Raw genomic sequence first — 22591 nt, 5'->3', positions numbered from 1 at the left:
AGAATTATATTGTGAAATCCACACTCATTTAAAATAGCATGTAAGATTGCTTATAAATTACTGCTATGGGAACACCTGGGTGGCTCAGTTAGTTAACCGTCTTGATTTCAGCTCAGGTCATGATCTCATAGTTTGGTGCGTGGGATTGAGACCCACATGGGGCTCTGCACTAACAGCTAAGATCTTGCTTGGGATTCTCTCTCTCTCCCTCTCTCTCTCCCTCTCCTCCCCCCCTCTGCCCCTCCCCCCGCCCCTCCCCCCCCACTCATACTCTCTCAAAAAATAAACATTTTTGAAAATTAAATAAATAAATTGCTGCTATAACATTTTCTCCAGTCTCTTTTCCCAAGTGGTTGTCCTTAGGAGCTTGCATACCCTCTGTAAATATTATTATTGGCAAGGGGTCATCCATTACATTGTATCACAATCTACAGCTCAGCTTTCTTCCTACTTTGTGTGGGGAGCAAGAGAAAATGGAACCAAAATGGTCTATCTAGTCAAAAGAGAAATAACTCATCACTCATTAATTCATTCAGTACCCGCTTATCAAGAACCTACTATCTGCTAGTAGGGATGCGAGCCGCATAAAGCATATTCACTGCTCTCCAGAGATTCACAATCTAGCCCCATCCTGTTCTCACTGAGCACTCACTATCTGCAGTCATCACTTCTTTCCCCTAGGACCTTTGAGAGATTGGCCAGAAGATAGTATTGGCCCAGACAGATTTCCTACAAACAAGGATTTCTTCCTGTGCCCTACTATGCCTGGCACTTTTAATTCTTCCCTTCACTACTTCTGAACTATCATCCCCCATCTCCCTTTTTCAGATCTGTTCTTCCCCTTTTGCTGTTCCTGAAACATGTTCACATCCTGAAACATAACTGGACCTCATCTGGACATCCCATGCTCCCATTTGGCTTTGATTAGCTCCTGTCCATGCCTTCCTCAAGATTGTCACTTGTCACCACCACCACCCTCCACAGCCCTACACAGTTTGCTGGTTTCTTCTTCATCACTTTGTCCCAAATATCACCATCTCTTTGTTGCTGGAAGTCCCCATGACCAACACTTACAAGCCCTAACAGGCTGTTTAATTATACAGTCTTCATTTTAGGAGTAAACTGAAGTCAAACTCAAGGGTATTTTGAGAATTCCTATTCTCTTCCTCAAAAGACCCTTGGCCCGACTGAAAAGAGTTCACAGTCAATGCTGGACTCAAAAGTACTGGGCTAAATTCCAAGCTCTTATAAATGAATCCAGGACCAATGAAAGGCCATGGAATCTCCATTACTAGTCATATAATGACTAAACAAGTTCTCACATGAAGTAGCCATCAAAAACATCTGTTTCTTCTTTGATCTTTGTGGACAATGACTGTAAAAATGCCAACAGGATCTTGGTTGACATCTTAAAATCAAAAACAAAGTGATGATAGATGTCCATGATTTGTGGGATGTGTATTTAATGAAACAGAATGTGGAGGAGGCTTAAAGGTGAATGCCACACAGTGATCAGAGCTAGACTCTTCCACAGGACAATTGGGGTCAAGAGCCTGAAGCAGTTGCTTACAGTCAGATATCTGCTCTCCAATTTCCATCTCAGTCTAACCTGGACTTCTAAAAGATCTTTGGTTTTTCACTTTGGGGGCTTTGGGTGGGGTTGTCTTATAAACACACACACACACACACACACACACACACACACACACACACACGGAATGGATATTATGTTCTCCCTTCTAAAAGCTGAAATTATAAGGATGTGAATTCCAGGACTTCTACAGCTTTCATACAATCACAAAAAGCCAACAGGCTAAAGATGGGAGAGCAGAAAAGTGGGAGAAAATTGGCTGATAATTTACTGAGTTGGGAATTCATCAACCCTGGAACAACAATACACTTAGGCTTCTTATAGTGTGAGATAATAAATTCCTCCCCTTCTCTGACCCTCCCCCGTTCATGCTCTGCCTCTCTCTCTGTCTCAAAAATAAATAAACGTTAAAAAAAAAAAATTTAAATGGGGCGCCTGGGTGGCTCAGTCGGTTAAGCGTCCGACCTCAGCTCAGGTCACGATCTCACGGTCCGTGAGTTCGAGCCCCGCGTCGGGCTCTGGGCTGATGATGGCCCAGAACCTGGAGCCTGCTTCCGATTCTGTGTCTCCCTCTCTCTCTGACCCTCCCCGGTTCATGCTCTGCCTCTCTCTCTGTCTCAAAAATAAATAAACGTTAAATAAATAAATAAATAAATAAATAAATAAATAAATAAATAAATAAATTCCCCCCTTTGCTTAACTTTTCTGAGACGTGTGTTTCATTCTTTGCAGCCAAAAACATCCTCATTGATACAGGAATAATTTGAAATTATACAAATATCCTTAATAGAGAAAGCAAAGGAATGCTACACATGGCATATTTCTCATATGCTGCCATCTAATATTTACCCAAGATTACTCTCTTGCTCAAAATTATTTTCAAGCCCACTTCAAACTCTTTTACAGTTTGATCCCAACGAAATTAGAATGGGAGCGTTTCTTCCAGTTTACTGTCCTGAACTCCCTCAGTGTCCAGGAATGCAGCAGCTGCCAAGGTCTTCCTCAGGGCTACCATTTCCCTCCTTCCTGCAGTTCATCCGACGCAAGCTATACCAGCAGTCACTGAAGCAACAAGCAACAATGCTTCCAACAGACCTCGCTACACTGCCACTTAATCAAAAAGAAGGCAGTTTAACACCGAGGCAGAAGGGGTGGAAGGTTATTATGCAGTGTGCACTGCAGGACCCAAAGGACCCATCCAACCGCCAACCACACAAATGAAGACTGCCCGCCCCCCACAGATACCAATAAATGTTCTGTTTCTTTACTGAGTGTGACATATTCTTAATACTGAGAACCTATCCTATTTCCAAATCACTGGGGTATATTTATAATTCTTCAGCACATTCACACTTTCAATATCTTCTCACCCTGGGTGAGATTGCCCTGTGATTTGAGTTCCAATTCAGCATTTATAAAGAATCATCCCATTATTATTTTTAAATTTTAGGTGTCCAGGGGGCCAAAACAAAATTCCTCTACAATCACTTACGGCAATGCTGATGTTCATCGGAGCCATCCTCACAGTCCTCATCATTGTCACACTCCCAGAAGTTAGGGATGCATAGACCTTCACCCTGACACAGGAATTGGTTCGACTTGCAAGAAGGGGGAGCTAAAACAAACCAGGAAAGGACTCAACTCACTGTGTGAAACATCCACCCTATTACACCAACAAGCAATGCTTATTTCAAAACAATCTGTGTCAACTCCTGCTTAACACATTGATGGCAAATAGTAAACAATCCTATAAAACAGCCTGTGGACTCTAATCAGCATTCAATGCCAAATAATTGCGGCAAAGGCATCACAACAAACTGATGATGCAAAGAATAAATACAAAGAATAAAACAAACAACCAAAACACAAAGGCATGACAAAAAAATATCAAATTAAGAATGTAACTTAAATACAAACTAACCATGAGTTATTGCTAAACTATTTGAAATGCTTTGCAAGAACTAATAGTAAAACATCATGATGAGCTGAAAAAACATGCTATTTGGAAAAGAAGACCCAGAATTGAATAATTATTATTTCTATAATTTTCTTGACTTAAGATCTTTGGCAGGTTCTCTGAGCCTCAATGTGTGTACCACAAAATGGGGACTATATCTCATAGTTTGCTATAAAAAAATAAGTTAAATAATTTATGTGCAAGTGAAGTATAATGTTAGCTGCTGTCACTATTGTTGTTGGTACTGTTGTTATTATCGTTGTTATGGAACATTGTTATTACATTAACAATCTCTAAATAGTTGTTGGTACAACTGTATTTATTCCTCTGTCCCAGAATACACAGTTCTTGCTTTTCTGTTCCTGGTGTTTAATCTAAAAATTAACTCAGTAATCCCATAGGAGACAAACAGATAGCACATGATCATGTCTCTGCAGATAGAACTACTCCCTTGCACAAAATATGATTCACAAACTAGCAGCATGAGCATCACATGGGAGCTGGTAGAAATGCAGAATCTCAGGTCCCACTCCAAACATATGGATGTGAAACCAGCACATCAACAAGCTCCCCGATGCTCCATTTGTGCATGGAAGTTTGAGAAGCACTGAATAGGACCTATTCCCCACCCTCCTCTCATTGTCAAATGCATCACGATCCAAACAATACACCAAAGTTTGTTCTGTTGTGCCACAGGATGGCCAACAATTGCAAACAAAATTAATTTTTCCCTGATTTCTTGGTTTTCGGATGATAACCCTTGTCTGTTCACAAATCAGAATGAATGAAACTGCAGTGGTGTGATTGATCACCTACGGCAAGCTGGGAAAGCAAAAGATGTTAAGGGCTGGGATTTGTGCAGGAAAGAGGCTTTTAATGAATGATTCAACTTCACTATGCCTGTTTCCTAATTTGAAACCTATCTCAGAATATTGACAGAATTAAATGAAGAAATATATGTGAATATATGTGAAAGTGATTGTATTATTAAACTTTGGATTTACAATATATCATGTTTTTAACTATCATTTTTTTAAACATTTAAGACCACACTAAGCTCTTCTGTGATCTCTTTGTGTAATTTGCATAAGCTACACAACGTCCTTTATACAAAAGACTCCTCCTTGAATTACAAATCACAGTTGGTGGACAAAATTTCCAGAGTGAATAATCTGAAATACTTTATTATAGGCTTTAGGAAACTACTCACAAATTTGTTTCCATATCAAGGTCATGGGATAAGGGTAAGATAGAAATGAATGTGAATTGAAGCCCTTCCTCCAAAGAACTAAAAGAATCATTAATGCCTTCAGTTCTCTATTCAACAACAGACATCTCAAAAGACTTGAGCCCAGTCGTGAATCTATCACTAAAGGTACAACTGTATCTTTGGTACAGTTGAATTCACCAGGAAGCACTTATATTACTCGAACAGAGTTTGGCCCGGCCCCTCCTCACTTACGGCAGCCAACTTCATCTGTGTCATCCAAGCAGTCTCTGGTCCCATCACACCTCCAGGTTGCAGGGATACAATGCCCATCTTCACAGCGAAAATGCTCACTGTCACATTCTTATAATGCCACATGCAAAAAAAAAAAAAAAAAAAAGAGTAAAAAAACTTACCCACATAGATATTTCAAAGAAATACAAATGTTTTATAAAAATAAAAGTTTTTTCAATGAATTAGTAATCAAAGGAATGTAAATTATTTATAAAATGAAGAAAACATTCTTATAATGGTTATTATCTGTTTCAGGGTCTGCAGGAAGATGGTCATTTTTGTGCACAGCTCACTACAGTATACCTTGACGTAACCAATCTGGAAAGCAATTCGACAACATATATCTTGGTTTTTAAAAGTGATTTTTCTTAGTTCTTTTATTTTTAGGTATTTTCCCCCCTAAGGAACTAATCAGAGAATTAGACAAAGATTTATGTGTGCAGATTTTAATCACAACATTACTTATAATAAATTGCAAGCTTCCTAGATATTCAATAATTTCAAAAAAAGGATAAAATTCTTATCTTTATATTAACATATGAAGAACTCATTAAAATAGTTATGTAGAACTTCTAAATGATTTGGATAAAAACTTATATCATATAACAAAGACAAGGATGTATAATTTTACCTTTAACAGAGTTACATACAGAGTGTAGAGAAAGACCAGAATGTTATTGGTGCTTATCTCTGAATGATAACATCATGAGTAACTTCTTATTTGCTTGACTGTGCCTTTTTTCAGTTCTTCGCCCTTTATTTTTTTAAGTGCCTTTTTACTACTAAATCATATATAGCAATTTATGGTCCCACATTCTTAGATTCAGACCAATATTTTGGCTTTTTTGTTGAACCCATTTGTAGGATGCCAGATCTGTAAGCTCATCTCTGCTTGTTTTAAGCCAAAAAAACAAACAAAAGAAAAAGCTCTGTACCCCACCAGAGGGCACAAATTTGCCCCCCAAAGTTACTACGTTCCCAAGTGGCAGTGATATCCCCTAGTGATACCAGAAAGAGAAGATAACTTAAACAAGTTTATTTCATACAACCAATATAACCAGCAATTATCCTAGGTCTCCCCAGGGGACTAATTAGGCAGTTGGAAATCCTTTGAGTCCCCAAATACGTGACCAGTGACTTCCCCAGGTATCATGTGCCAAGTAGGAAATTTTTTTAAAGAAAGCAGCCAACATCAGCCCAACTTGGAGAAGATACAAAATTATTCTTTCACAAGCCCAATGTGGTAGGAGTAATTTGGGGGGTTAAAAGAATACAATTATTCTCCCCAGGTATTTCAGTGATCATGCTAAATTACCTATTTCAGTTATTGGTTAATTAAGCAAAAATTAGGTAAATATACAGATCAATTATCTACTCCTAAGAGAAATAAACAATGTGCTATCCTGACTTGTGTAAATGCTGGCATATCAACAGCATGACATAAACATAGTTAAGTGATCTATTCCTAGGGGATATAGGCTACTTTGTTCATGGAATGTTCAAATCTGATTGTCTGGTAGTGACATCCTGATTTATAATGTATGCTGCAAATGGTCAGAAACTTCCCTTGGCTAAATGGTGGTACCGAGTGGTACAGGAATACGTACACCCAAATACCTTCTATAGACTAATGCACGATGGTGGTTGGTGGTGCAGGTCTGGGGTTGGTGGTGCAGGTCTCTTATCAACTACCTTTAAAACACAACAACCTCCCTTGCAAAAATGCCCCTAAGGAATGTACAAATTCACTCTGGAATCCCAGAACTTCTCATTGGATTTTGTTCTACAAAGCAATATTTCCATGGGAGATTAGGGGCTTTGGAGGTTTAGCTATTAACACAACATATATTAAATCACTTTTATCAATTAGGTCTATTGTTAGGAATCCAACATAATACATTTGTAGGTTCAGTACATTTGTCTCCCTTAGTATCTAATAATTTCTGGTTGAAAAATGGTAACAATCTAAAGGTCTACTTACAAAGAGTTTCATATTGCTATGAAAAAATGAGAAGCATAAATTTAGAAACTGAGCTTACAGAAGAAAATTCTCAAAAAACAATTTATTGCCTGTTTTAAAATATATATAATCCTTAAGCAACTCTTATTACAAGTCAGATTTTAAGGTTATTTTTCATTTTTCTTAAAATATGAAGTTATACACATCATAAAAAGAAATAGATACCCAAAAGTCACTTTTTAAAGCACTTCAAAGCCAAGTGCATAAAACACATGCAAACCAAAACTGGTAGGAGGAATTTTGCAATTAATCCTTTCTAGTTAGAGTTTTTTCATAATTGATCTCCCAGATACTCAGTTATCTAAAGAAATATATCAAACTCCATTTACTCACTTTATCAACAGATCCATGATAATTCATCCATCAAGTTCACCTTTTCAGTATTACCTTCTATGCCTGTTGTAACTCCCAAATGACTATTGTTTGGAAATACCTCTCCAGGAAAAACAAACCCATACTATATCATTGCTGGGTGGCCTCCCAGCAATCAAACAAAGTGCTCCACTGGTGTCAGAAGCCTGTCGTTCACTCTATTATAAAGAGAATATGTGCTGTTTAGAAGCAAACTACTAGTTGAAAGGTCTGGGTCAGGTCTGATAACAATGGCAGGTGCCCCCAATTTCAATTCATCTGTAAGCACTTTATTTTCAGATTTTGGTTTGTTTTACGTAAGTCAACCCGCCACAGGTATCTACACCTTATTGTTTAATAATTTGAAGTCCAAATAAGCGAGGAGAGGGATTTCATACACTGGAGCCAAACAGTTTATGAAGAAAAAAAAATCTAAATAGAGCAAAAGGAAAAAAAATGTTTTCAACAAACGGTCTCTAAACATTCATATCCAGTCAATCCAGTTTTAACCAAGAGGTAATTTTGCAATAACGAGGAAAACATCGTAACCCACACTGAAATAAAAATCTTTTGTTAGGAACCAGGCAGCCATTGACAAGAAACCACTGGGACCAAGCAAACACACTATTTCCTCAGCACAAGCCCTGGCCTTTTCCAAGAATCAAAATAAATGAAAAGAAAAATACTTGCATGGTGCTTAAATGGCATGCACCACTCTAAGCACTTTGCCAACTTCAAGTCATTTAATTTCCATAAAAACCCTATGAGATAGACGTCATTTTTATGAACACTTCACAAATAAAGAACTTGAGGCACAGAGCAGTTCAGTCACTCGCCCGAGATCAAATAGCAAACATGTGCAATGCAAGAATTCGGACCTGACAGTTATAGTTCAGGTCCAAAGGCATCTGTGCCTCATTGACCACTGCTCTGTGTTCCCTTACACCAAAGAAAGAAAAGAGAAAAACCAAAAAGGAAAAGAAACAGAAATGATTCCACCAAGCTCGAGAATGAATGTAAAAATGTGACTTTTTTTCTAAAGTTGCTGTCAACATTAACTGAGTTCGTGAACTGAGCTTGTGTGGAATCCTGACCACATCATATGCGGTATGATTCAGTTGGAGAAGAGTGGTATACCTGGCAACAAACATTGCATATAAAATTATTGGGCCTAGGGAAATTGGCCAATCAAAAGCAACAGTTTCAATCTCTTCAAGAAAAATTATATTAGACATGAGAATAAACTTGTTTTCCAACCTTATAAAGCCCCAAGCTGGAGAAAAACAAGAATAATCCTTTCTTTATAAATAGCCATATCCCAAGCTTCCTGGTCTAAGTGTTGGACCAAGAATGTGTTAGAGAAACAGATAATGCCTAGAGGGAGGAGGAAGTCACTTGTTTTCCCAGTGCAGGAAATAGTACTGAAGTAAGAACACCACTTCTGTACTCTTTCTAGCCTCTAGCACAGTGCTAGGCCCACATGGAATAATCAACACGTATCCATCAGGTAATGAAAATTCCTCTTCGTAAGATTCAGCCTCTTGGTATCATATATGTAAAACCATTAGACATATAAAGCCATAAAGGCAAGCAGTAACACTCTAAGAGTTTGTTTGCTATCTTAAATCCAAAGAAAGGAAAATGAGATCTGGAAAAATTTGAAATTACTTGAAAGAAGAATGTCCAGAAGTTTAAAAAAGAAAAAGGAAAAAATTGAGTCATATTGAAAGGTTTGATTCTCCTACCGTTTCCTGTAAAAGTTTCTTTTTTCCTCTCATAAATTCTTTTCTCAAAAGAGAAAGGCAAGTTGTAGTCAATGGAACATTGTCCAAAGTGAACAGAGTAAGGTAATTTCTACGGCAAATCCTATTTTCCTGTTAGATCCTCTTAAACATGTGCTGGTTCTTCCAGACTCTTGGTCTACCTGAGGAAGAGGAGGTGCATGTACTCTTTTTAAAGATATGATGGGGCACCTGGGTGGCTCAGTTGATTTAGCATCTAACTTCAGCTCAGGTCATGATCTCATGGCGTGAGTTCGAGCCCCACATCGGGGTCTGTGCTGACAGCTCAGTCTGCAGCCTGCTTCAAATTCTGTGTTTCCCTCTCTCTCTGCCCCTCCCCCACCCATGTTCACTCATTCTCTCTGTCTCTCTCAAAATAAACATTAAAAAAATTAAAAAATAAATAAAGATACGTCATGTAAAAGTACATGACATGTTAATAGTGTTACCTTCGTTGTGCTAAAACAAATGTAAGAGGCAATTCCTTAATTCATCCATAATTCTTTCTTCACTTTTTCTGTACTTTATTTTTATTCCCTTGACATACATTCAGTGTTTGTAAGTTGGGTGATGGTTCGCTACAATTCTCACACCCTATCCCAACCAACAAAGCCAGTCCCCTTCAAAGACTTAGAGTCACTTGCTTATTTCCAAAACTTGACCACTGCAGCCATGACAGGCAAGGGTAACAAACTGTGGGGAAGACCTGCTCTGCCTAACATCAACTGGTGGAATTGTCAAGGACTCGATTGATGGAACTGAAACCAGACATGCCCAGCAAACCAACCTACTACTCTTTTTCTGTGCAACATTCTGGTTTTCATAACAGATTGTCAAATAGGTGGCCAGAACTCTTGTGGGCTTTTTTTTAATGTACTTTACAAACCACTAAGTTGACTGTTTTTTCCAAAATAGTGTTTCAGAGCCCTGATACCTGATTCATTTCAAGAAGACATTCATTTCAAGACATTTCAAGAAGTCAAGGACTTTGAGGCAGAACTCACAAAGCCACTCAATGAGTGATCATGTATACACATCATGTAAGTGTAGTTAAAAAAAAAAGAGAGACCCAAAAGCATATGTCAGATTCACTAAAGCCACCAAAAAAAAAAAAAAATTCATACCTACTACATGCAAAACATTGTTCTAGAGCTTGTGGAAGAAACAAAGAAAGTTAAGATATGGTTGGGTTTTTTTTTAATAGAGTTCATAAATTCTGGGGGGACAAAAGTAACATATAATATGAATTAGCCATGTATTAAGTATTTTCCATAGATTATCCCACTTATCTATCACAACTCTGTGAGATTGTATTAAAAGCCCCATTTCATAGATGAGGAGATTGAGGCTTGACAAAATCTCACAACTAGTAGGTAGTGAGGTGGGGATTCAGACCTAGGTAGACTGATTCCAAAGCTGTGCCATATGACCGTAGAGGATTTGGTTCCAAATAAGCAACATAGACAATAAAAATCAACTGGTATCAAGGAGAAAAAAATTAATACCACATGCTGGAGTGATTAGAGAAGGCTTCATGAAGGAGAATAAGACTTCACTGGGCCTTTGTGGATGAGCAGTATTTGGGTAAGTGAAGAGGAAGGACCAGTCCTTTGTGTAGCGTCCAAACAACTTGCAAGAAGCCTATCATGGGTAAAGGCCTAATGCGCAGGCCTCCACGGCATAAGGAACTACTTGTAAGTGGAGGACAACAAGGCTGGGAAGATGGACAATAAAGGGCCGAAAATGTCGAGCAAGAGAGTGACGTGATCAAACGGGTCGACTTTAAGAAAGCTTAGAGATCACTAGTGCCAGTAACTTTTTAAAACTAACTGTGGTTCTGGGTAGATGTAAGCCTGGAGGAGGATACAGACTTTGACCATGAGAAGGGCTTGGAGCTCTATTTCTTTCCCCAGAAACCGACCCAGAGCATAAATGAGCTCAGTGAGCAAGCTGGTCAGTGGTTCACTGAGAGGCTGCTAGCAGAGATGAGTCTCATCTTGAAGCCCCTCAAGTTGCCCCAGGCCTGGTCCACTTGCATGCTAAATGATCAGCAAGTTCTACAGGTACACCAAAAGTATCCTACTGTCCTTTCCCCACCATCCTCTCACAGCTGAATGTATCTGAGCATCCAGCCTACGGAATTCAGTCATCCCTCAAGAAAGTCAGCTGATCACTAGGAATTTATCCAAAGGATGCAAAAATGCTGATTCGAAGGGGCAGATGCACCCCGATGTTTATAACAGCATTATCAACAATAGCCAAAGTATGGAAAGAGTCCAAAAGTCCATCAACTGATGAATGGATAAAGATGTGTGCTCTCTCTCTCTCTCTCTCTCTCTCTCTCTCTCTCTCTGTATATATATATATATATATATATATATATATATATATATATATATATTCCACACAATGGAATATTACTCTGCAGTAAAAAAGTGAAATCTTGCCATTTCCAACAATGTGGGTGGAATTGGAGGGTATTAGGCTAAGTGAAATAAGTCAGTCAGAGAAAGACAGATATCACATGATTTCACTTGTATGTGGAACTTGAGAAACTTAACAGATGATCATAGGAGAAGGGAAGGAAAAATAAGATAAAAACAGAGAGGGAGGCAAACCAGAAAAGAACCCTTAAATACAGAAAACAAACAGAGGGTTGTAAATGGATGATGGGCACTAAGGAGGGCACTTTTTGGGATGAGCACTGGGTGTCATACATAAGAGATGAATCACTGGATTCTACTCCTGAAGCCAAGACTACACTGTATGTTAACTAACTTAAGAATTAAAAAAAAAAAAAAAAAGATAGTTGATCTCAGTCATTGCTTAAATATTCGCTTAATGATTTTTTAAGTGCCTTTCCAATAACCAAAAGCCAGCAGAATAACGTGAGGCCCTATCAGAGCAGCCTCTCAATCTGGAAATTGTTTCTACCTGTACCTACTGAGCTATTATTTCCCATTTTCATTTAAACACAAGCTACCTGCCTTCCTCCCCTTCCCCCTAGTCTCTCACATCCCACTTATTTTTCATTGAGCACCTCCTACCCCAACAACCAGACTTTCAGGCAGTACTCCTGAGCATTATGAATAAAACCACACTTCTCAGGGGTTCTCAAGAGAACACAGTTGGCATTTAAGGTGGGACAATTATTTAATTGCCCCAGGCAAAGCAGAATGTATAGCACCTCTGGCCCCCATATGTGGAATGCCAATAGTGCCCTTCCCCGGGGTCACCGTGACAATAACACCCCATACATGTCCAAACATCACTCGAGAGTGGCGGTACCACCCCCAGTTGAGAACAACTTAGAACCTCTAAGCAGCTTGGACATTCAGAGCTCAAAACATCTTAATCCACATGAAAGAGATCATCTACCAAAACCCCTATAATAAATTCTTCCCTTCTGAAGATAATAAAATTTCTTAAACAGCAATCCCACTCCCTCCCACCCAGCAATAAGAGGGCCTGGGATTGGGCAATATGCTGCAGCTCCTAGTACCAGCAGCTTGAAATCAACTCCCCTGGGAGTGTGATAAAGAATCTAAGTTCCAGGGAGGCCTACTTCACCCTGGAATGTTCCACAGTGCATCCACAGGCTTACCCATTCAAGGGTGGGGGGAGTCACACAGAGAAAAAAAAAAAAGGCTGAAAATCTGAAATCCTCAGACAGTTCTTCATTAATGTAAAAGGATCATTGTTATGAAAAACAAAATCACAGACACATCTGCTTTATGGGGCAAACTTTTTCCACCTGTATAATTATCGTAACAAAAAATTTCTTCAAATGTCCTTACCCGATCTCTGCTACACTTAAAAATTTTGAAATAAAATATAAATTGGCAATCACATGAGTGCTTAAAACATTCAAAGGACTCTCCAAGATTTTACCCAGAACACTCCGCAATGAAAACTTCCTGGCAGCCACTACCAAAACACTGACACTATATTTGTATTAGTCTTTTCTGTACTTCCAAGTAATTCATGTAGTATTTTCTGTATCAGCTCAGTCACTGTGTTTCCTGTGGATGGACTCCTCCTCCACATGGAAGAAAACTAAGTCCAAGACCTTCAACCCCACTCCCTCTAAGGGACTACCTGGTTTTCTACCTCTCTAATGGCCAAAGAGCTATACTTACAGGATGCCATAAAGAACACTATCCAAACAGAAGAAAATTTGAAACAGTCGCCTGCTCAGGTAAGTAAGGAACCAGTGAATCACGCTATACATAAGAAAAGTCTAAAATGCCCTTCAGCACATAATAATTTAACAGGCCTTGTACAAAAACTATAAATCACCCTGATTTAAGTGCTGACTTCCAACCCCAATTGCCCCAAGTATTCTTATATGGCTTAGTGACTAGCAAATATGAATTACTGGAAAATGGTTGAATGGAATCAAACACTAAAAAAGAAACTAGGCACTTGTGAGAAATAAGGGACTATAGACATCTCCAGGCAGGCAGCTTTCCTGCCTATGGCTTATAAATGGTGCAAAAGACCCACTCTCAACCCAAAGTTTACAGACAGCAACAAACTAAGGTTTTCTTGATGCGTTAGCCCCAAGTGTTGAACCATAAATCAAATTGAAACAGATATGTTAAAGTTGCAAATATCACTGCTAATTTGGTCACCTTAACAAGCAGATTAGATCACCAGGTTATCAAATGGACAATGGCTTGATACTGGAAATTACAATAGCAGCAGAAGGAGAAATTGATTCCCAACTGGTGGATTTGGTGATTCTCTACGGCCACAGACTAAATCAGTTGTGAATGCTAAATAGACCTTCTTGGCTGAATCTTACAAACACCTCACTGTGCTCTTTCTCCTCTATTCCATGTTACTTCATTCTTAACTATTACAATAGTTACACCAACAAGCTCTGACGGCATGAAAAGAGCAAGAAGAGGCAAAAATAGAAGGAAGAGAAAAAGGAAGAGGGAGGAAAGGAGAAGTGTTATGGTCAATAATCAGTGTCCAGACACTGAATTTAATAAGAGCTAGCATCTTGAACCCTAACCTCAATTTGGTTAACTCATTCTTATTTAGCTTTGTCCCAAATCCAGACTGGACCAGGACATAATTGCTAAGTGGGTTTATTGGTCACAAATTTCATGCTAGGAACTAAACAACCCTCTGATTCTAATGTGTACATTTTCAAAAAGTAGAGATCAGATATACTACATATAAAATACATACATAAATACACATATATACATATATATATAATTTACTCTGAAGCAAACAATGTTTCCATGTCAATAAACAAGTGTGATGACAACTCTGATCAGGAATTTTGATACTTATTGTGGGGCTCATTACATTGTTATTGACACAAACACTGACTTTTATCATAGTTCATTTGTTAGGAGACTAATGGGGGTACACACATGTATGACTCAACCTTAATGATTTAGCTATGGGCATGTAGGGTTTCTGCCAACAAAGAACTTTTTTAAACTCTTAAATATTATGCAGCAAGAATGTGAAAATAATTCCACTAGTAAGTTTAAAAACCTGTTCTTGGGAATAAGTACTGATAATTAATCATCTGATAAACTGACATCATTATTTTTAATAAAAATGTATGGTGTCATTATCTTTCTTAAAAAATTAACCAATTTCGGGGCGCCTGGGTGGCGCAGTCGGTTAAGCGTCCGACTTCAGCCAGGTCACGATCTCCCGGTCCGTGAGTTCGAGCCCCGCGTCAGGCTCTGGGCTGATGGCTCAGAGCCTGGAGCCTGTTTCCGATTCTGTGTCTCCCTCTCTCTCTGCCCCTCCCCCGTTCATGCTCTGTCTCTCTCTGTCCCAAAAATAAATAAAAAATGTTGAAAAAATTTTAAAAAAAAAATTAACCAATTTTTGTTGTTTTACACATTTTTTTTTATTTTTCTCCCTTCTAGTGACAAGTTATAGTTCAGAAAGAATTTTATACACAGAAGCTCAAAATTCTCCCACCGTGACCTGATATATGAAAAGTAAAGAACAGAGGAAGTAGATGAGATCGAGTGACCAAAGGAAGAGTAAATGGTAAGGTGGCAGCATAATTCTAAACTGCGAGCTCCTAAGGGCGGGACTAAATACTTCTGTAATCCTAGTGCCTAGTACAGTACCTGCTAGTACCCAGATGACATTCAATAAATAAACAATATATAATCCATTAGAATATAAGGATGAGGGGCACCTGGGTGGCTCAGTTGGTTAAGCATCTGATTTTGGGCTCAGGTCATGATTTCATGGTTCGTAGGTTGGAGCCCCATATCGGGCTCTGTGCTGACAGTGCACAGCCTGCTTGGGATTCTCTCTCTCATCCTCTCTCCCTGCCCCTCCCCCACTCTCACTCTCATTCTCTCAAAATAAATAATAAATAAACTTAAAAAGAAAAGTCTAAAAAAATTTGTGTGTGTGTGTGTGTGTGCGTGTGCGTGTGTGTGTGTGTGTGTATGGCCAAGATGATTTCCAAAAGATGATAAAGGCTTGAAATCTTGGTGATTTCTGAACTTTGATAATGGATGCCACTGTTTAGAGGCACTGTTTCTTCTGATCTAATTAACATTTCAACAATCATCTTCCATACTGACCTGGCATGAGACACCAGACAGACTGGAAGAAGTCAACCTCAAATCCTTGGGAGCCTATTTATATGTTCAGATTATTCTCTGCTTATTCACTAAAGGATGGGATCCCGTGTTTATATCCAGCACTACTCTAGAGTGGAAAAAGTACTCTGCACCACCCCCCCCCAAAGGCTATAAGAACATCTGATTCCACAAATCAAAAGCTATAATTTTTATTATAAGCAATTTGCTAAAAACATAATCATGATTTTGGTTTCCTTATACAGAGTCAAAGGTAGGGCTGCCTTTGTTAACTTGGGAATTTATAAAATAGGATCTGTTATATTTGCAAAGACTTTCATGTTTGAATGAATTTCTTGTCTTCTCTGCTGTACTGATCTTAACAGATTGAGCAAAAATAACTTTAGGACATGCCTCGCCAGCTGGTTATCTGTTATAGTAAGAGTCCCTTGGCCCAGGTTTGTTATGCCTGTGCTGAAGAGCATTTATAGGTCTCCAAATCACTTCCAGTCTCTATAAATGTCATCACTTTGTGTTATAATGTGATTACCATGACTCGAAACAACTCAATAGCTTATTGACACAGAATCAACAATACTATATTGTCTCCAACTGATACCTGTGTGTGATAAAATGGGGTGTGGGTTTCTGATTACATATGGTGAATTTTTAGTGTCCTAATATTAAGAACAGCTTAAATAAAATTATAAGTTTATCTGTGGTGATTGTCAGAAGCAGGAAAAACAATGTGGAGTGCATTTCCTAAGATTTTACCTAATCTGTACTATAAACACAATAAATAATGATAGTAAAAAACCTGTCATTATAAATTTAAACGTTTAACCATGCATTAAAATAAAACCTTAGAATTTCAATGCTGGAAAAAAGTAATGATTCCAGTAATAAACTATACTAGAAAGTACACACAATAAAACCTTTGTTGACACAAATAATTAAAACCATCTCTTACTGGAATATTGTCTACATTGCACTTTTTAAAAAGGCAACCAAAAAATAAACTGACATGAAGGATTTGGTCAAAAACAAGAATTTTTAGTTGGCTGTCTCAATTCTGGAAATTGGATATCTATGGTTACAGTTGTAAATTAGATATTGAATGAATGTGCTGATATTCAGAATGAGTCTTTAGGTACTGCAATAACTAAAGAGATTTTTAATTAAATTTAGTAACAAATTCAGATTTTACAAAAAAGAGCTAAAACAAGATACTAATGGAGAAAATACTAGATTATGAGCCAAGAGACATAACACATGGGTTTCAACCCTTGCAATAGCACTGACTGTCCCTACATCATTCTAAGTTCCATGAGGGTAGGAACTATTTGCCTTACTAACAATTGACTCTTCACTCAATAAATATTTGTTGCTTAACTGACTTAGCTTGGGGGACCTGGATTTAAAACTCTAATACATGGGGCACCAGGGTGGCTCAACTGATTAAGCATCCAACTCTTGGTTTCAGCTCAGGTCATGATCTCTCTCGGTTTGTGTGTTCGAGCCCCTCATTGGGCTTTGTGATGACAGTTGCAGAGCCTGCTTAGGATTCTCTCTCTCCCTCTTTCTGCCCCTCCCCTGCTCACTCTCTCAAAATAAACGTTTTTAAAAAAAAAATTTAATGAACTCTGATACACAGTTTCCTTAACCTGCAAATTTTCTGACCTACAACATCAGGTTCAAGTGAGGACTGAAGAGAACTGTAAAACACCAGCACAATGCTAGAAATACAGTCCTTCCAGGAAGGCTCGTTCCCTCCTGGGTACTCCCACCTGTCATCCAATTCTAACATTGTAACAGTCTAGGTAATAAAATACTCCAGGATCAATACCTTCACCAGATAAGAGCTGTTTGTTCTAATTGAGAGAAAACCTCCCAACCCTGCACCACCTTGCTTCCAGGAAGCTCACTCAGCACTGAGAGCAAGGTGGTTGCTTTGCCTCCAGCCCAAGAACAAAGTATCTAGCCAAGTCTAGAGTCAAGGGCAAGACTGAAAATCAAGATTTATTCTAGGAAACAAGCTAGACCCAAAACCAAGGCTGCCACCAGTTTCCCTTTTCTTTATGCATCTTTCTGTTTTCCCACAATGACCATTTTTTATTATTTCATCTATTTTAAAATCACTCTTTAGGCGATCCTCTGGAGTTTATATGTGGAATACTGTTAAGTGTATAATTTCAACACACACACACACACACACACACACACACACACACACACTTGATGATACATATAAAGGCTTTCCCAGAATGAGCCTTGAGTCATTATTACACTATACAATGGACTCCCAAGTTTTCCTATTGACCTCAGTGTATGCCTCTATATGGACATAAAGAAATGAAGGTCATAAATAAATTCAGGATTTTAAAAGTTATTTATTTTTTGAGAGAGAGGGTAAGAGGGAGGGGCAGAGAGAAGGGGAGAGAGAATCCCAAGCAGGCCCCATGCTGTCAGAGCAGAACCCGATGCGGGGTTCAAACCCACAAACTGTGAGACCATGATTTGAGCAGAAATCAAGAGTCGGACACTCAACCAACTGAGCCACCCAGGCATCCCAAGAAATTCTGGATTTTAATCAAGTGAAACTAAGCTAAAAATCGTTCCATTTAGGAAGTTCAGAAATGCTCCAGGTCCTAGGTTCAAAAGAATGGTATTTCAAATTCTTCCTACAAGTATTAAGATATTCATTATCCTAGTTCTCTAAACTTTCTCCTATATTATAGAAAAATGCTACAAAATGCAAGCATTTTTTGACTAAAATCATGTGTGATCATGCCTTTACAATACATTCAAAGGAAAACTCGAGATGACAAAGTTGTTCGCTTCTAGCTGAATGAGAAAGGCTTTATGAAACTCGGACATCCAATCCCTCCAAGAAGAAGAGTAAACTATCCCAGCGACATGACCCCAGCCTTAGGCTTCCCTGAGGTCTTACCGCCTTCCTAAGTATTCTCCACCCTCACAGAGCAGAGGCTCCAAATTCCAACAAACATGGACTGAAGCTCCGGCAGACCGTTCATCTGTGTGTTCTTAAGAAGGTACAACAACAACTGGCAGGACACCTTTGTGAAGAGAAAAAGGCCACAGTTTGGCTCTCCTTAAGCAAACCAGTATAACCACCCCCAAGTCCTGCCAGAAACTTAAGTGAAGCCAGTTCTTCCCCGAGCAGGGCTATGCTCACCATTTACTAAGAGCACTCAACACTTCACTAAGTTTGGTGGGTAAAGTTACGAAGAAGGGAAAAGCAACTTAAACTTAAAAGGCTCTTCTGATAGTCCAGGAATGAGGCAATTAGGGCCTTATCTAGTTAAATGGCCCCACCTCCGCTTCATTTCTCCGCACCCCTGTCTGAAAATCCTTTTCTTCTCTGTCCCTTGGATCCCCATAATGTGGCTACAGCTTTCATGGCTCTCACCCCTGACCCCCAAAATCTGTTCCCAGTGACTTATTAACAGCAAAGTTTAAGTGGTTTTTAAAGCCCTTCCTTGGGTATTTGCATTTACAGCAGAAAATAGGGAGCCCTTCTGCAAAGGAATGAATTTTCTGATGGTGGCATTTAGGTATTCTCTAATGCACAAATACCTTCTTCACCAGCTTGGCGGGGCAGATTTTAGGGGGATAGAGTATCTTATCAGGACTCCACATAGGTGGTGGTACCTGTACAAGGCCATCTTTGCTGGTGCCAAAACCTCATCAGCAGTGAGACAGCACTTTTCCATAAAAGCACAGCCCAATTAAAACACACTCAAAGGGCTTCCCGGGAGAATTCGGTGTGATCTCTGCATCAGTGAACGTGTCTTAGATTACTCTGGGCTGAAGAGAAAGGCACTAAAGAAATATTGCAAAAGCAATGACTCCAAAGGCCTAGAGAGACCCAAATAACAAATGAAGATGATTTACTGAAATACTATTATTTGGGTTCTTTTGTAAACTGAAACCCCTTACTTTATTTGTAACTCAAAGAACTCCTTCCACTAGAAGTGCAAGATTTACCAATTCCACCCAATATGGAATCTACATGTACATACGCCTGTATACACATACAGGTACACACAAGGAGGCCCACCCAGTGTTACAAAGCTTGCTGATCAAGGAATGCTGATCAAAGCTTGCTGATCAAAGAGCAACTTTAGGAATGCATAGCAAATGTAATAGTCTGTATTTCCCTTCCTCCAATCAGCCCAGTATGTCTAAAAGCCAACAGCTTTTCTGTTGAAGATTAAAACACAAAGTCTGCATAACCAGCCAGCAATGTGCTTGATATACTACTCTAAAAAAGGAGGGAGGAAGGGAAGACTGACCGTTCAAAAGCCAAGTAATTTTCCAGAAGCCAGCCCCTGGAGTCCTATGGGCTAGATAGATTCAGACCCCAGCTCTTGCTTTAATAACACTATGGCGGGTATGTTATTTAATTTCCACGCCTCAGTTTCCTCATCTTTTTAGATGGGATAATAAGAGCTCTTACTTATGAGGTTAATATGAAGATAGAAAAAGGAGTATAAGCCTGGCACATTACTAAGTGTTCAACAAATGTTAGTTATTATTAATATTTTAGACAAGTGTTTTCTGGTCCTTTAAACTATATATTGTCTCCCTTTGAATTTTAGTTTGTTTCATACACATTTGCTCATACTCTAGCATTTCCATATTCATAATTGCAACATAGTTTCAAAATATTTTTAAATTAACTTAATTATGATAGCTTCTTTCCCCAAAAAAAGTTGATTTAATACTGAAATTTGAATAATACCTTATTACTAAATTATCAGTTTCATCTTAAATTATATTCTCTCTCATGGCACCTGGCTAGCACAGTTGGTTAAGCATCGAACTTTGGCTCAGGTCATGATCTTGCAGTGAATTCAAGCCCTGCGTCGGGCTCTGTGCTGATAGCTCAGAGCCTGGAGCCTGCTTCAGATTCTGTGTCTCCCACTCTGTCTGCCCCTCCCCCACTTGCGCGCGCACGCGCGCGTGCTCTCTCTCTCTCTCTCTCAAAATAAACATTAAAAGAAAACAATTTTTAATTATATTCTCTCTTTAACTGTTTCTTATATCTGAAGTTTAGAAGAGAAAAATATATCTGCATTCAAAATAAAACTGAACTAGAAAAGTAGAACTTGGGGCGCCTGGGTGGCGCAGTCGGTTGAGCGTCCGACTTCAGCCAGGTCACGATCTCGCGGTCCGTGAGTTCGAGCCCCGCATCAGGCTCTGGGCTGATGGCTCAGAGCCTGGAGCCTGTTTCTGATTCTGTGTCTCCCTCTCTCTCTGCCACTCCCCCGTTCATGCTCTGTCTCTCTCTGTCCCAAAAACAAATAAACGTTGAAAAAAAAAAAAAAAGAAAAGTAGAACTTAATTCACAAAGATAGGCAAGTTTTCAGGCATGTGTCTACTCTATGCACTTTCAAAAATACATTACTACTTAGTGAAATAAACTCTCTGAAAGCTTATTTTTTTGTTGATAATAGCTGTTTTTAAGACATTTAAACAATTACATTTTAGGGGTATTTAAATTGTTTAGTACATAGATATCTCAGTCCAAAGAAGTTGAGAGTGACAGTATTTACTGAATTACTGAGTTAAAAAATAGGAAGTTACTAAACCTTCATATTAAGTGTTTACAACCTAAGAATTCTCACTACACCCTAAATGTGGAAATTGTTTCTTACTCCACGACATTTTGAAGAAAGCCAAGCATGAAGGAAACCGAGGCCACATCTGGCAAGAGGAAAATTCCTGTGCTTTGCAAAATGTAAACTGCTGACTGTATCACCATTAAAACAACCATTAAGAAAAGATTTGGGGCACCTGGGTGGTTCAGTCAGTTGGGCATCCAACTTCAGCTCAGGTCATGATCTCGAAGTTGGTGGGTTCGAGACCCACATCGAGCTCTGTGTTGACAGCTCAGAGCCTGAAGCCTGCTTCAGATTCTGTGCCTCCCTCTCTCTCTGACCCTCCCCTGCTTGTGCTCTTTCTCTCTCTCTCTCTCTCTCTCAAAAATGAATAAACATTTTAAAAAAAGTTAAAAAAAAAAAAAAGAAAGAAAGAAAGAAAGGGGGATTCTAGGAGCAGCTGAGTGGCTTAGTTGGTTTAAGCTTCCAACTCTTTATTTTGGCTCAGGTCATGATTTTGCAGTTTGTGAGCCTGAGCCCTAAGTCAGGCTCTGTGCTGACAGCACAGAGCCTCCTTGGGATTCTCTCTCTCTCTCTCTCTCTCTCTCTCTCTCTCTCTCTCTCTCTCCCTACCTACCTCCCCTGCTTGAGCTCTCTCTCTTTTTCTCTCTCTGTCTCTAAAAAATATTTTTTAAGGGGGGGGGTTGATTTTGATGTAAAGAAACCAGCAGTTTGATGTAAAGAAACAAGCAGTATTTCTAACCTTAAAATCAGAGACTCACAGACATATATACAGTAATATAGCTCTACTACATAATGTCAAAGGTTAAAAGAGACCTAAAAGTAGAATTCCAACATTCCATTGGTGCGTGCTATGCACCAACAATTTCCTTTCTATCCCTCAGAACCATTTAAAATAGGCTTATCCTTCTTCCACATGATGGTCCTTCAAATATCTGGGGAAAGCCAGCCATTTGTTCCCTCTTATCTCCCCAAGAAGCTCTAGTTTTTCCAGCCTTTTTCCCATAACATAGCCTCCAGTTCTCTCACCATCCTTGTTTCTCTCCTCCAAATTCATTTCAAATGGTCTCTGTCTCTCCCAAAATGTGATTCTCAACACTGAACAAATGCCCAGTGTTACCTGGCCATCTATGGCCAAGACCAAAGTAACCTACCCCAATATTC

At 39.0% G+C, this 22591-nt stretch overlaps 1 protein-coding gene across 1 annotated transcript in view; it reads right to left on the bottom strand.

The window, feature by feature from the left end:
• Nucleotides 1-22591, bottom strand: part of LRP2 (LDL receptor related protein 2) — a 199290-nt gene that overhangs the window by 156929 nt on the left and 19770 nt on the right. The window contains exons 2-3 of the mRNA XM_047872129.1: nt 5011-5118; nt 3084-3206 (exon numbers count right to left, since the gene is read on the bottom strand). Coding sequence (XP_047728085.1) covers nt 3084-3206; nt 5011-5118 — 231 coding nt within the window. The remainder of the gene's footprint in view (nt 1-3083; nt 3207-5010; nt 5119-22591) is intronic.

This window comes from Prionailurus viverrinus, chromosome C1 (assembly GCF_022837055.1).
Source record: "Prionailurus viverrinus isolate Anna chromosome C1, UM_Priviv_1.0, whole genome shotgun sequence".
Lineage (NCBI taxonomy): Eukaryota > Metazoa > Chordata > Mammalia > Carnivora > Felidae > Prionailurus > Prionailurus viverrinus.
Note: the sequence above shows the minus strand (reverse complement) of the source record. Positions and strands in the feature narration are given on the sequence as shown.